The sequence below is a fragment of the Struthio camelus genome, chromosome 2, assembly GCF_040807025.1.
Source record: "Struthio camelus isolate bStrCam1 chromosome 2, bStrCam1.hap1, whole genome shotgun sequence".
Classification (NCBI taxonomy): Eukaryota; Metazoa; Chordata; class Aves; order Struthioniformes; family Struthionidae; genus Struthio; species Struthio camelus.
In genome coordinates, this window is record NC_090943.1 from 31,799,018 (window position 1) to 31,814,290 (window position 15,273).

The 15,273-nt window shown below is 37.3% G+C and overlaps 1 protein-coding gene across 5 annotated transcripts in view; it reads right to left on the bottom strand.

Annotated features, from left to right (window-relative positions):
• Positions 1-15,273, bottom strand: part of THSD7A (thrombospondin type 1 domain containing 7A) — a 287,638-nt gene that overhangs the window by 192,811 nt on the left and 79,554 nt on the right. For all 5 annotated transcript variants that reach the window (XM_068934979.1, XM_068934981.1, XM_068934982.1 and 2 more), the window contains one exon: positions 10,869-11,385. In XM_068934979.1, coding sequence (XP_068791080.1) covers positions 10,869-11,028 — 160 coding nt within the window. In that variant the 5' untranslated portion in view covers positions 11,029-11,385. The remainder of the gene's footprint in view (positions 1-10,868; positions 11,386-15,273) is intronic.

The window sequence follows — 15,273 nt, forward strand, 5'->3', positions numbered from 1 at the left end:
TCTTAAACAGAGGATAAAATTAAATATTTTTTACTAACAAATATGCAAATCACCTGCAGCAATCTGTCATGGTAGCTCCTAAAGCACTTTGCTGAGTTTTTAAGAGATCACACTTCTGTGCAGTGAGGCCCACTGACATCTCCTGAAGCTCCCTGAAAAGACTAGCAAGTACGGTGCATAGAAAATAACCTGAATTTCCTGTTTTTATGGTTTAGGTATCCAAACTATTCCCAAGGTGTTCTTGTTCATAAATCATGTTGAAACATGACATGGATGAATGGCTTGTGGCTGTTCAAGTTAAAGACTACAAATCTTACTTGTATGCTCATTCACTTTGTCACTCTCCCTCCTCTTCCTTTTATTATCTTTTCATGGCACTAAGCATATCTTGCAGGAACAGTTGTGGGGCCAAGTTGGTCTTTCCAATGCTAGTGTCTAAAAAGCAAAGCTTCCTGAGAGTTTCATGTAGGATCATAAAAAAGTGATTTCTGTAACGGCTTTCAAAGTATTTCTCTTGCTAATAGCAAGCTAAGTAGCAGAAAAGCTACAATTTCTCCACATAAAAATGGTATATAAGATTATACTTTTGTTATTAGATTGTAAGCACAAATAAATACATTTAAGCTATGCTACTGCTTTAGACAGAGAGTGAAGACCTATGTAATCTATCAGTAAAGAATGTATATTTTGAGGTGGTACCATTGGAGTCATAAGCATTGTTCTCTAATATTTTCAGACCATCACATACATATTTACCACCTATGCAAGCATGCACATGTATGTATAAATGTTATAGGAAATGTCATTAAAAATAGTTTCTAGACTGTTTCATTAGAAAAATAGTGCTAATTAAAAAAAAAAATCGTATTTGTGCAGCTTTTGCCCTCTCTTTTCAGCCCTATTCAAGTCTCTTCCATTTCATCCTTTTCTCCTTGCACGCAGCAAGTACTGCACATGTTTTTAAGTGTTGGCTTCCTGGAAACTATATGCAACTATATCAGAAAAATACAACTCTCAGGATTTCTTCTATTTTACTTTTGCATAGTACTTTGACTCCTACAGAAAACTACACTCATACAAATGTAATTTTACAGAAGGTGAACCAGATTGCCAAACGTCACTGCAAGATGCTAATTGCAGAGCTGAGACTGGATTAAAGAGCCAGCCTCTTTCAAGTTTTCTTTTCGTTTTTGCTGTTACCTCATACCAGATGCAACAGTCTTACAGTTACTGTAATGCCTTTTCCTCTCTTCCCCTACTTCTTCCCCTAGTTAGGGTATTATCTTGATCAAATGTCATACACAAATCAAGTACAACAGAATAAAACAAAACAAAATTCATTACAACATACACTTGATTCAGTCAGCAGAAAACTGCAAAACAACTGATCTTGGAGAATAGTCAGTCACGTTTATAAGGAATTGAAAGCAAGAGTTTTGCTACATGCAAAGAGCCGAAGGGATCACTGCCACATATGTGAATGTGGAAACGCTAAGTAATGTTTAAACACATTCTTCTTACTATTATAAACATTTTTCTTCCAACAGTGCACTTTGGAACTGTTACACAGACAATACTGCTTCCAAGGTTTTTCATAACATTGTTTTCCTGTGAAACAATCTTCTCTTGTATTATCTTCTAGTACGGCATCTTGAGCATCAGCTATTCAAACTATTTTTGGCACTTAAAATTATTTGAGTGTTCTTCTGAATGTTAATCATTTACCTTGGTATTTTGGTGAACAGTATGTTTTAAAGTTTTAATTATATCATTTTGCATAAAGCTGTGCTACATAGGAACACCAGCAATCGAAGGAGATTCAGTTGTGCTAGGTGCTGTACAAACACAAGTCATTATAAAGCAGTATCTCTGCTCTCCTCTTTATTTCTCTAATGGCTTAGTTGTAAAATAGCTATTCTCAAATACAATTAGGGAGAGTTATGTTATTGTTCAGTAATATAACCATTTCATTTTGCATAACAGGAGGTAGAAACTAATAACATATCTTATTAAGAAATTTCTCATTGGACTAACAGATGTCATCAATCTTTTAAAATGTGTAAATGTGTCTCATTACATTAGCAATCATTTCCAATTAATATCCTTCCAATCACTTTATGCAATATAAACAGCCTAGACAAAACAGCTATTTTACTTATTATCTCTTTCCCTCTCTCTACAAACGCATATAGAGAACTCTTACAAGTACTTGGACGTTTGCAAGCTGTTGCTCTTTGCAACAGCACCATTCAGGAGGGGTCGCACAAGGCAGTCACCCAGGGCTGCATGTAATAGCACTCCTTCCCCAAATGCACGCAAACACATCAGCTCTTCCTTCTCTACTCTGCAGGCATAAAAAGCACCGAAACAACCGTGGCCATGCTCACAAAATGTAGAAAAGTAAATTCTAAAAAAATAGACACTGCAATCTACTGACAACTTCCAGAAGAGTCAGCCTTATCCAAATGCACAGTGCTAACGAAGGCTTAGAGGGCGCTGACTGCTTCCACAACAGCCCGTTGGATTGCATGTGAAATTCCGGGCACTGAGACGTACAGCGCTGTGCGACATTAATATGAAAGTGGTAAATAATGGGATTTCTAGGGGAGTTTAATTTATGCTGGGGTAGTGAAACTGCTTACAGTAGCTTTTGATTCATATTTAATAACTGATACAGTATGGTTATATGGTTAACTGCAATCATTTAAAATTTAACTTCCTGGTAAGATCTTTCGGTTTTTTAGGCAAGGAAATACACAGCTCAAAAATGGAAGACTTTTAACAAATAATATAATTCAGACACCCTCAAAAATATGTTTCATTTAATTCTTCCACTATTTTAGTAACACCATATATTTTTATTACCTCACTAGATAGAAATAGAAAAGAAAGAAAGAAAAAAAATCATAAGCAAAATCCCAAAGCAATGCTACTACTGTCTCCGACCTTAGGCTGTGCCACCCCATTGCTTCCTCTGAGAATCCACGCAACACAACAGAAAAATCAACTTCTGTCAGTTTAAATTCATGAAACAAATCTTTATCCACCTAAGTAACCCACTCCTTCCTTTCTTTCCAGCTTCACTTGCCTAAGAAAGAGAAATAGAGACTTTGATTGGTCCTAGATCCAGAAAAAGGTCCCTCAGCCCCTTTACATGGAGGGGCCTTGTTTGCAGACAGGAAATAGATCACACACAAAGTCTACACAAATACATACCTACGTGTATATATATATATATATATATGTATATAGAAGAAAGTTGTGAATGCAGCAATGGATCTTTAGTAAGCAGAATAAATACATTTACTCTTCTAAAAGCTAGAAAGTACTTTCTCAGCTGCAGTACTTAAAATAATATGCAATTCAGCTTACACCACAAGTATTACCTCAAACTATTATAGACTACTACTTGTCTTTGAGAATACTAGTTTTTATATTATGGGAATTGGGCATGCTATTAAATCTGTATTAAAAGCAACAGGATTTTAACTTCTGAACTGAGTGGATGAATAGGATGATAAAACTTGATATTAGAGTTAGGAGCTGCAAGGTTAAACGCTTGTCCATTAATAAACAGAATTAATCCAACACTGCAGGAGCCAGCCAACAACAGAAAACCCACAGCTTTTGAGGGATTCTCATATTCTGGTATCCCCACCAACTGCAGGATTCAGCTTATCCAGTTAGCATAAGCACTCCAGGGCATTTGCTAAAAAACAAGCCAGACGTTCTCAGCTGCCAGGACAAAATGATCAACTACCATTTCATACTTTCCTGACAGCTTCAAAACACTGCTCAAGCAGCATAAGTGAAGTCAACTATTAGCCCAGGATATACGACCTGTTTACGTTAACTAGAGGCTTATAAGATCAGCCCCACTTGTTTCGTAACACATAAAGGATTCTTTTTTTCTATTTCCATATTTCAGATACGGTAAAATAATTGCATAAGAAAATGTGTTTTTAAGGCAGCACAAAACTTATCTTCAACGATTTAAATATTTACACTGATTTGTTTAAATAATGACAGATTACTAAACAACATTTATAAATAATTTCCTTAAACCAACCATTTTCGGCATCTCTGCCAAATGTTGTGCTGCTAAGCTGCACTGAAAACCTTTCAAATTAATCAAGGACTTAATACTTGCCTTCCACAATTTCTACTGAATAAAAAATCTGAAGGGATATTTTACAAATGAGGGCAAAAACCAAGAGCGATGAACGCGCCTAACGAAAATGAACGTTTCTTTATTCAAGTCATAGACAGAAAAACCCCACTTGGCTACATAAAAGTCAGCTTTAACTGGGAGCCAGTAAACAATGTGGTTGCTTAGACACACATAATAATGTAATAAAAGTGAGACATTTTAATTCTAATGAATATGAATTTATACAGGGCACAGGTATAAAACACTAAGCCACATTCAGTCCTAGAGGATCATTTATATTAAAGTCAATGTAAATTCAAAGTCAAGGAAAAGTAACATGTCTTTATCACATCGTGTCTGAGCAACCTTTATTCTTTGAAGAGAGGAAATGCAGCTTTTACTAATATGCCTTTCACCCTATTCTGTAACTGAAGGCCTGAGAATCAAAGAGATGAATCCTGATAAACAGGATCCTTATATGTTGATAGTCTAAAAATCTTGGCCTCCCTCTCCGCTGTCATGGACGTGCAGGTGTCAGCTCAGGTTCACCGTGCTGTAACTAGAGCTCCATTTTCCCTTGAAGACATCCTCATTACCCTCTTATCATCAGCACGGACAACAAGTGAATTTCCTTCCTGTCAGTCAGGCCTCAAGTTAAAACATCTTTTCTCATTTAGACTTCCCTAGCTCTTCACATCTAATCCGTCTCTTCAGATCATTTCTTCATAATCTCTTTAAAATAAGGACTTTTCTACTCACTGACATAGGCTTATCTGTCTCCCATCTCATGCTGCGATTACTGCAAAATTCTTTTCTCTGGTTTTGAAAAAACACAGTATCACAAATACTGAATTTTCTGCTCCACAGTGGAACAGCATCAGTAAACAAGCTGACACAACCCTTGAAAGGCAAGTACTCTAATCAGAAGGCCGTGAAGTGATTTTCCTCTCTTCCCTCTTCCTTCGTGATCGCTCCTGCCAGGGTGCATTTTTGCATGTTTTGCAATGTCTGCTGGACTGAGCTCCAAGGAACAATTGACATGGGAACACCCAGTCCTGCAAAGATAAGGGCAGTTCTAGGCATATGTGGAATAATAAATAAACTGAAATTTATGCATTTTAGCCATCAATGGTATTAGATGAGGGATTTCAAAGTGTCCGAACTCTCCTCCCTCCAATTTCACAATAGGCACTGCACTTTTTTTTAAATGGAGTTGGACCACAGAACTTTCAAAATTGCAACATCTGACGTGTGCAATGGTATAGAAGTTGAGTTCATTCTATTCTGTGGGTAATCATGAAACCAAGAGGTTAAAAAGCACAGTAGCGGGGTTGAGACCCAACTTCTTATCAAGTACTGAAGGAGCATGATGTGATTAAAAGATCCCACAGTAATATCTTGAAGCCACATAAAAAACTATTCATTAGCTCTTCAGGCAAAGTCGGAGGCCTTCACACCATGCTCTTCCTGGGAGGATGGAGGAGGAAGAACCGGTCCAAGAGATGCTGCTGCCTGCAGGAGCTCAGGGAAAGAACACGGGGAGCCCTCAGGCCACACAGCTCACAAATGAAGCAGCTTCAAAGGGGGACTTCAAGTGGGTTCTGGCGCACTGATCTCACGGTGAGTCTCGTTCACGCTGGAGCACATTTCCATATGTTTCCTACACCCAAATTATCTCCTTTCCTCTAATTCTCCACTGCCTCCAATTTTGAACAGGTTATCTAAGGACCAATTCTCAAACACTGAGCTACAGCTATACACATAAAAATATAGATACTTAAGAGTTCTCTTCTGGAAAGAAAGACTTTTTGCTTTCAGTTTAAAAAGGTACTGCTGCCTACAGAAAGTTTGCTAAAAGTTCTACCTCAGTTTGTTAAAAAGAGGAAAACATCCAACTGTAGTCATTACACAGACCAAGTCTTCAGATCATAAAATCACAGACAGCTCAAATGATTCAGCACAGCTCTACTGATTTTCACCAAGATCTGATCAATAGTCCTTAAAACACATAATGATGGTAAATACACTACCGCCTTTTTTTTTTTCCTTATGACTTATTTTGTTCCTGAGATATCAATCCAGTGCTGTGCCTTCCACTTCAAGGATGTAACATGCATTACTTCAAACCATCAGAAGAAGCTATTTTACGATGTGATTGAACTGCGCTGATTTTGTGCGGCTCTTCAGTAATTATATTAGCAACTGTAGGCAGGCATTACACCCGACACTGACAGCACATCACACGTCACAGTGTCAGCTGGCTTAACGAAAACTAATGAAGCACAAGGTAGAAAGAAGTAAAGGAGAATTCTGATGTGGCAAGAAACACCTATGCTTAGTCAGTGGTGTGTAGATACACGTGGCCTGCGTTGTGAAGTGATAGTTGCAAACCAGGAAAAACATGCATCTTCTTTTGGATTAGCGATTACTATACGGCAATCTTTACTTAGCAATCAGCACTCCACACTGTGTATGAAAAACACAGATATGTCAAAATTTTAGCCTATGGTGGGCAATACAGGCATGAGCGTTATAAGCTGTTTCCCAAATATGAAAATTTCAATTTAAAAAAAAGAAACTGGACAATTAAATTTAATGGAAACTGGACAATTAAATTTAATGGAAGTTAGCACACAAGCAGCTTTACTGAATTATGGTACATAGTTTTTTTTTTGTTGTTGTGTCTATGCAGAATCAATACAATAAAGCTTTATAATATCTAAAGCACTGTTCAATGTAACAGCGTAGAACTTGAACCAATGAACTATCCATTGCAAATGAAATCAGTAGAATTAGAGAAGAGCAACCACTAAGGAACACAACAGATCATTCAGTGGAAGCAGAGTTTTTTAATGGTCTAAAGAAATATATATTTTGAAATATGTCATTTGATCATCATTAGAACAGAAATTACAAATGAGAACGTTTGTCCTGCAAGAAATATTTAAAGTAAAAGTGTGATTTTTAACCCATTTTTACTGTAACGTTCTTAACCTTTAATGCCACAGGAAGGTTCTCACCATGCTGCCAGCTTTCCTTTTGTTCTGTACACAAAGTTTTCCTAATACCCACAAATATCTACATTGCCCAGACATTCTAACATTTCTAGTACAGCTATTGTTACACATTATGACCCATCATCACAGTTATTTCAACATTGATTCACTAGTCATTCATAGCACAATGCACAGAAATATCATTTAGATTTTTCCCCCAATGCATATTTAACTACACACAAAATTTTTTGATTTGTATGTCAAGCATATTTTTCAGCAAATCCAGACAGCCTTCCTTTTACATAATCATTAAAAAGCAGAATAGCTTAACCACCCAATCGCTAAGATTCTTTCCGCTTCCAAACTCGAATGCTTGACATTGTGCGCCAGCCTCACATTAGTGGAATCAGAGCCCCTCAACACCAAAGCTGCTGTTTGGACTTGCTCAAAACTTCTGTTCTCTACTTCAAATCATCAAGTGGGCAGTCACCTTTGGGAGTCTAGCTATTTTATTATTCTGCTATGAAGAGCAAGGTATTCTGTACAGATAAAGACTTTGCTTAAGTTTACATTAAAGAAACCAGACAGCTCTGCTCTGTGACCAGATCAAATGAAGCCAGCTGTGTGTTTGTATCTTAAAAAAAAAAATAAATGAATAAATAAAAATGCACACACCTTTTCTGCATGGTATGGAATATGAATGTTTGGCAAGAAATTTAAACTTTAAACTGCACCTCTGATCATCTGATCTATAAACTATGTCCATCTAAATACCATGGGCTATACAGAAGGTCCATTACACACACTATATTCCAGCATAAATATACAAAAGCCAATACCGATCCTTACAAGAGATCAAAGCGTCAGAAAAATATGAAAGCCAAAACTTCAAAACAGTTTCAAATGAAGAATTAAAAATGACTTAGTGATCGCATACATTTCGCATACAGAATCACAGACTGGCCGACGTTGAGGTTGGAAGGTACCTCTGGAAATCATCTAGTTCAATCCCTTGCTCAAAGCAGGGTCGGCAGCAGACAGGAGGAGTATGGCAGCAGACAGGAGGAGTATGGCAGCAGACAGGAGGAGTATGGCAGCAGACAGGAGGAGTATGGCAGCAGACAGGAGGAGTATGGCAGCAGACAGGAGGAGTATGGCAGCAGACAGGAGGAGTATGGCAGCAGACAGGAGGAGTATGGCAGCAGACAGGAGCATTTTTTATAGGTTGAGAGTAGACAATTCAAATTTGAATTAGAAGAAAAGAATCAATCCCAAAAGAATCAAGTAATTAGGAAACAGTAACGGGTACTACGGCTGATATTTTCTAGGAGAAAGACTGCCCCAACTCAAAATTTACAACTCTTGTAGATTGTCAAGGGCATCCTTAAGAAAATACGCTGCAGTAGGTCAGTTTAGAGGTCATAAAGGCAGAGTTCACACAAAGCTTTTGTTTCAAAAGTCTTTAGAAATAAATATGAAACGTATACAAGGCAAACAGCCAAAAGCTGATGCCAGGCTAAATTCAGTAACAAAAATAGTATATTTCTCACATAATTGACATATTTCACTATAACAGATGCCATAAAGAATGCAATCAAACTGATTTCTGAGCCACTATCTTAGCCAACTTCATCGGCATGAAAAGATATTTAAATTAAGCATTCTAGATGTATGACATTACTTATGCCTTCCCAAAAGAAACACACGCAACCTCAAAAAACAAGGAGGTTACAACCAAGTGAAGCAGTATATTGCAGTATACTGTATCAGAGCCAAAAGTTTATCACATGACACAAGAAAGTTCCAGTCTTTCACACAAGCCACTGTGCGTCCTTTCTCACCAGTGTGAAGCTAAATCTACTTTTATAAAACAAGTGAAATTAAAAGGCAGTACGTTCTGTTGAAATAGCCCATTTCTGGGAAAAGATAGACTAGATTCATCAGACCGCAAGCTACCTTTAAGAGTTTCCCTAGTTTCAGACTAAACAAGAAATATACTGGTAGTTTCAAATATAGGGTGTATTTGATTGACAAACATGAAACAGTTGAGATGAAGCGCAGAGAAAATAATTGCCACCAGAAGAACGAATTAGAAGAGTCCAGTCTTTTGACAGAGTAGCTTAATCAGTGAATATTGCTGTTTATTATTTGAAATGAGTCACTGACTTGATTTTCTCATAACATTGTCAAATTAATGGTGCCACGGTATTAAAAATTATACAGGGAACGTGCCGATCCTACTCCTTAAGTAGGAGATGACAGAAAGATGACAGAATGACAGAGATGCAGAGATGACAGAAAGAAAAGCTCAAGAGAAGGACTACCTTTTCATCAGACAACTAAATTATATCATACCTACTCTAAAAGTTCTTTAAAGTATAAATCTGTAATGGAACTGCATTTGTCAATGGTTCAAAATGAAGGGGAAAAAAAGATGGGTCAGTGTCATTGTGCCATCCATTCTTCAGTAGCAAGTGAAAGTTGCAAAGGATTTTCCCTTCTTCAGATATCTCTTTCTAGCATTATTGGAAAGCTCTTCTTGTTTAAATGAATTTCCTTTTAATCTCCTCCTCGGACTGCTGGATAGATGCAGCCTCTTAAAAAATTGAGGATATCAGTGTAATTGTAAATTGATCTGTTTCTGTGGCAGAAGGCTGAGGCCTTCCATCCAGGAAAAAGACATCTCAAAGTTGTTTTTCAGACAAATGATTAATTTGCACTCTCTCTTACTACGTTATCCTATTAATAGGAAAGCAGTTTTTTAAAAAAAAATCGGCTGCTTTTTGGATCACTTATGCCTGGCAACGTACAGGGAAAAAAACAACTGCCAAAGACATCGTAAAGTATTTACTGCCTTGAAATTTTTAAGTTTCCTAAAGGAGACTTTAAATCTACATAAATGGGAACTAACATTATAGAAGAGTACTAAAATGTACTTATTCATAATATATTGACTTAATTCAGAATTTAACAGATACATGAAAATTCCCTACTGATTTTTAAAGCAAAGTTAAGGCTGGAACACTGTTATGACTATGCAATCTTGAAAACGGACACGTTAACTCATTAGTACCAAAGCAGAAGAAATTATCTATCTAGTCTGGTGCTGAATCTACATAGCCTATTTGCCTTTGGCTCTTCAGTTATGAGATCTGGCATCACATGGATTATTTCACATAATCCATCATTAGCTTTCACATGTCCTATATACTGTGCAACAAACCTAAATTTAACAAACCCAACTCTCCATCAATTACTACACTTAATATATTACATGTCAGCATAGAGCATAAAGATTAGGCATGCTGAATTACATCTTTCTTTGTGAAATGTCAATGTTTTTAGAGCGCTGTTAACACTGCTGACTCCTACTGAAACAAATTTTCCTTTCCATTGTGAACAGGCACTACTGCCCTGACCTTTGCTATTTACAGACGACACAGAGGTACTAAACAAAATGAAAAACTTCAAAAGACCTAGGGAAAACAAAACAAAACAAAACACGGTAACGGTCGCAACTGTTTTTTAATTGCAATGCTAGCTTGGCTGAGGGAATCCTGCAAGATGACCCAATTTGTTTTCCTAGAATCCCACAAGTAAGCGTTACTAATTTAGATTTTACTTTCTCTCTCTCTCCATGTTCATAAAGCACACAAACAGATTATTACTCACATCTAAAAATAAATAAGATGCAGCTATGTTAACGCGGCATCCTTACTTACCGGTCTTCCACAAATACACGGACGAAGTTGCAAATTCACTTTGTGCATTAGCGTCCCAGATCCCCACCAGCAGAACCACCAGAACTGCCACGCACCGGCCGGGCACAGCAGAAACCCCTGGACCACGGCATGAGGCAGCGCGCCCCGCGCTCAACCCCATGCCTTCAGAAGGCTGCTTCAGTATCAAACCCTGCAGCACGACGGTCAAACCTCCTTCAAATAATATCCCCCTCTTCAGAATTTCTTCACAGGGAGAAGCGGACTGCAAACCTCTCTCCTGCTATTGTGCATGGCAGTTTAAAAGGAAAAAACTGTTTAACACCAGGGAACAATAGAGTCCTTGCTTGCTCTTGCTGCAGCGGCTGCTGCAGCCAGTATGGTTGCTGCTCCGCGCTCTTCCATTCAGCAGTTAGTAGCAGTTTTCCATCAGCTAAAAGAGAGACAGCTGTCCGCAGGGGGCTCCAGCTGACTGAGCAGGTTATCGGCTCTGCGAGGCAGCAGAAGGCATTTACACCAGCTGGAGAGAGTGAGAGACAGAGAAACAGCAATGAGGAGAAACACAAATAACCAAATGCTGTAGTCACGCTGCAGAGAGCGACTGCAAAAGACTGGTTGCAACACATCTCTCCCTGGAATATTGCAAATGAGACATACTAAGAAAAACAGAAGAAATCATTATCAGTCCTGCTTTAGAAACACAAGCCATACAGCCAGAACAGATCTTTATATATCCATAGCAATATATTTTAGAAAAGAGAGCATCAGACACTTGTTCTGTTAGTGGTGTGTATGCTGCATTAACTATTTTATAAACAAAATGTGAGTGATGACATATGCTATAGATTACTGATATGACTATCTCATAAAGTGAAACTGAAGGGAAAGAAGGAAAAAAAGAAGAAAAAACCTACTTTCTCTGAATTTTAGTCGAACCCATTTCAGGTAATAACACATTGCTCTCTGCTGTGAGGATGGATGAATATCCATATATGTATATGGGAATGTGCACATACATGTAAGTATACCAGCTCCATGGCAGATGAACTCTGCTTCTAATATGTAACACAAAATAACATCCCTTCCTATCCAGAAAGTATGCACACATATATACATGCATAAATGTCAGCTGTGTAATTTAAGATAATGTGAAGATCAAGTCACCAATCATTTTTAAAACATACACTGAGTTTTACATATAAAAGTACTTAGGATGTATCAGGCTGTCACGATGATACAAAAATGTGGAAAGAGACAAAGCTTTTTTAATTAGGATGTTTATCTCTCTCACCCACCACCCAGTGAAGAGATGCAATAAAAAGCGCAAGGATCAGGTTTCAAACACCTTTAGACTGGGAAGCAAATCAGAAATCATCAAGAAAACTACTACCATATTCAAAAAAGTTTCATTAAAAAAATGCAAACAACTACAAAGCACGTTGTAGGAACACAGGAACGAGAGTTTTAAAATGATGGAGCTATTGTTGTTTAAAGAAGAAACCTTCAGTCAACCTCTCTTGGGACGCCTGTCATTTTGCACAACCCTCCCAGACTCAGCCTTTTCACATGCATTAGATTAAAATCAGCTGTGATCAAGTAATTCCCAAGTCCTTGCCTGTTTAAATATTCTGACATCAGAGCAAATTAGCAATGTTGAAGGTTGCAAATTCGTCTTTGTTTACTTTCCACTCTGTTACGCCTCTAAGAGGGAATTAAAGGCTCAGGAAGCTCTAGCACTGTGAGGCTGTGATTAAGAGAGATAAGCAAGTGTGGATTACTGTTCCTCAGCTGTTGAAAAACAGGCAACAATCAGGAGATTATAGGTTGATAAGGGATACATAGAAAGCCACGATCTTAACAAATTTATAGCATCCTGATTCAGAACTTGTATCTCCAGTTAAAGCACTTCTGGAAATACATTTCATTCACCTCTACTTCATCATTTTATATTCACTTTATGAAGCAGACAAACCCACCCAACCTGTGTTTTGTGGACAGAATACTGCTTTACAACAAAAGGCCCTCTGAGTTTATAGTGCAGTGCAGTTGCACAGGTAAATTTGGGATTAAGAATGAACAAGTCATCTTCATATTATTTTAGATGTTAAATAAAGGGATATGAGAACACTTAGCATAATAAAAATAACCCCAGCTGCATAATTTATGAAAAGTAAGACTAAAAATTTAAGGAGTGTAAAAGAAAATTTCTAAACTCATCAGGAAATCCATAGCAATAGTTTTATTGACTTGCACGGCTGAAGTAAAAACGCATACAACTTATGAAGTCCTTGATAAAAATAAGAATAAAACTATTAGAGCTATGCACCAGGGGAAAAGTCAAGTTTACAGGGCGGCGAGGATAGAAGGCACCCCTTTCAGAGTCGTTAAATACGATGGAGTCTACCTGGAATTTTTACGAATCTAGCAAGAAGGACTCTAAAAATATTTTGTACGTGACCCTAGGAAATAGATCATCTGTGTAGCTGACACAGAGGATCAAAGGATTTTCAGTAGAATAACAAAGCACTGTCATGAAAGGGGGTGTGCACATAGACATCAACATGCAAATCTTTTCTTATATTTATACCACTATATGACCATATACTTTTAAAAGTTCATTAAAATATACAGATTATTAAAACTCATATTTACATCCTGCTCTTTATGGTTATACTTTTTCCTGAGAAAAAAATAAAAAAAGTAGAAAATATTAAAGAATAATTTCATCTCCATTTTCTTGGTGACAAGCTATGATGTTTTTAAAGTTATTCAAAAATATGTCATAAAGACAGAATGGAGGGGTAACTGGGAATATCAGTTGTGCAAATAAATTTGTTTGTCTGGAAAAACAATAAAGATTCCTGAAAAGCTATCTTTGGTAAACGTTTAATGCCGAACTACATCTATTTTGCAGTCAAGATACTCATTCTATTTTAATCAGGACAGGAAAAGGCCAGGGAAAATACAGGCCAAAAAGCAGGCTGCTAGTGACAGGACACAGAGACACCCACTAACATATCTGCAGAAGCTGGACTTCAGCCATGAGAGACAATATATTCTGACTGCAAGCTTCAGCCCACTACGAACATATGAACATACCTAATGCAGAGAGCTGCTGATAACTTTTTCCACACCACTGTATCCAATATGCTCTTACCCTCTTCCTATTTACTACAGTGAGTGAGAGACGTCCCTCCTATTTAATGGTGCAGTCACTGTTCCCAGCCCAAACTGACATCTCTATTCTAATACATACCTAAGGACCATAATTTATCAGTTAGCACAGCAGCATATGGTTTACATGTTCCAAAATAAATGTGTAAATACTTTCAGAAGCTCTTGACAAAATACAGAAATAAATTAACCTCCATATCAATAATATAGCTTTGGCAGTACTGTATCTAAGAGCACCAACATATGGGTCTCAATAGATTTATATTCAGGTACATTTGTTCATTTGAGGCATAGCAGTTATGTGGACTACGTAAACTACTCTCTAACTCTAAAAGTTAGCATCTTTTTGTTTTCTAGAATAAAATATGACTAATTTCGAAAATTTTATGAGTACAATAACCATAAAAGATTGGAATTATTTTGTTCATGCTTCCTAGCATTAAACAGTTAGAGGATCACCAAACAAGCGTACAGCAACTGTTAGGTAGCAAATGGAGAAATGAGAACACAATACAAATTTCTTAGCCTCTGGGTATGAAACGCTGCCTGCCACACAGAATCATCCTGCAAGTACTAGTGTATTCCTGTGCTAGTATGCAGTCCTATGCTAGCATCTCTTTCTGTTTATGAAGTGTTATGAAAAAAAGCTTCAGGATCATCTTATCTTCTGAAGATGTTGTATTTCTATACACAGTAAAGTCAAAGTGTGTACAGACAGCAGAGCATCCTGCTGTGTAACACATCAGTTTTTAGGGTCAACAATACTCAATGAAGAGGTACATCCAGCATCACTTTTGTCCACCTTTAATTTCGCAGCCGCTGGTTACATCTGGAAATTTTAGAAAAAGCTCCAATCCATTTTTCTAGATCTACAGAAGATGCTTTATAAACTCTGTGATGGTACCCCACTAAACCATTTGTGCTGTGTATAAGAATACTAGAAAACACACCCAAATAGTATTCAAAGCATTTATAGCAATTGGTATTCAAAGCCCTGGACATCTCTCATAAGCCAAACTCTCATCATTTTAATTTATCTCCAAGAAGACTTTTCTATTTCACTTAGGCATGAAAAGGACAAGTGCTGCCAATGACTAGTCAGCTCTCTCTCTGGAAAGAGCTCTAGAGCTGTAGTGAGTTTCTAGAGCCAATACTCATTAGATTATATGGTACTGTACATTTCTAAAAAGCACTGCAAATTTTTAAAGTGATTATCAGTTCCTCTTCTTAATGA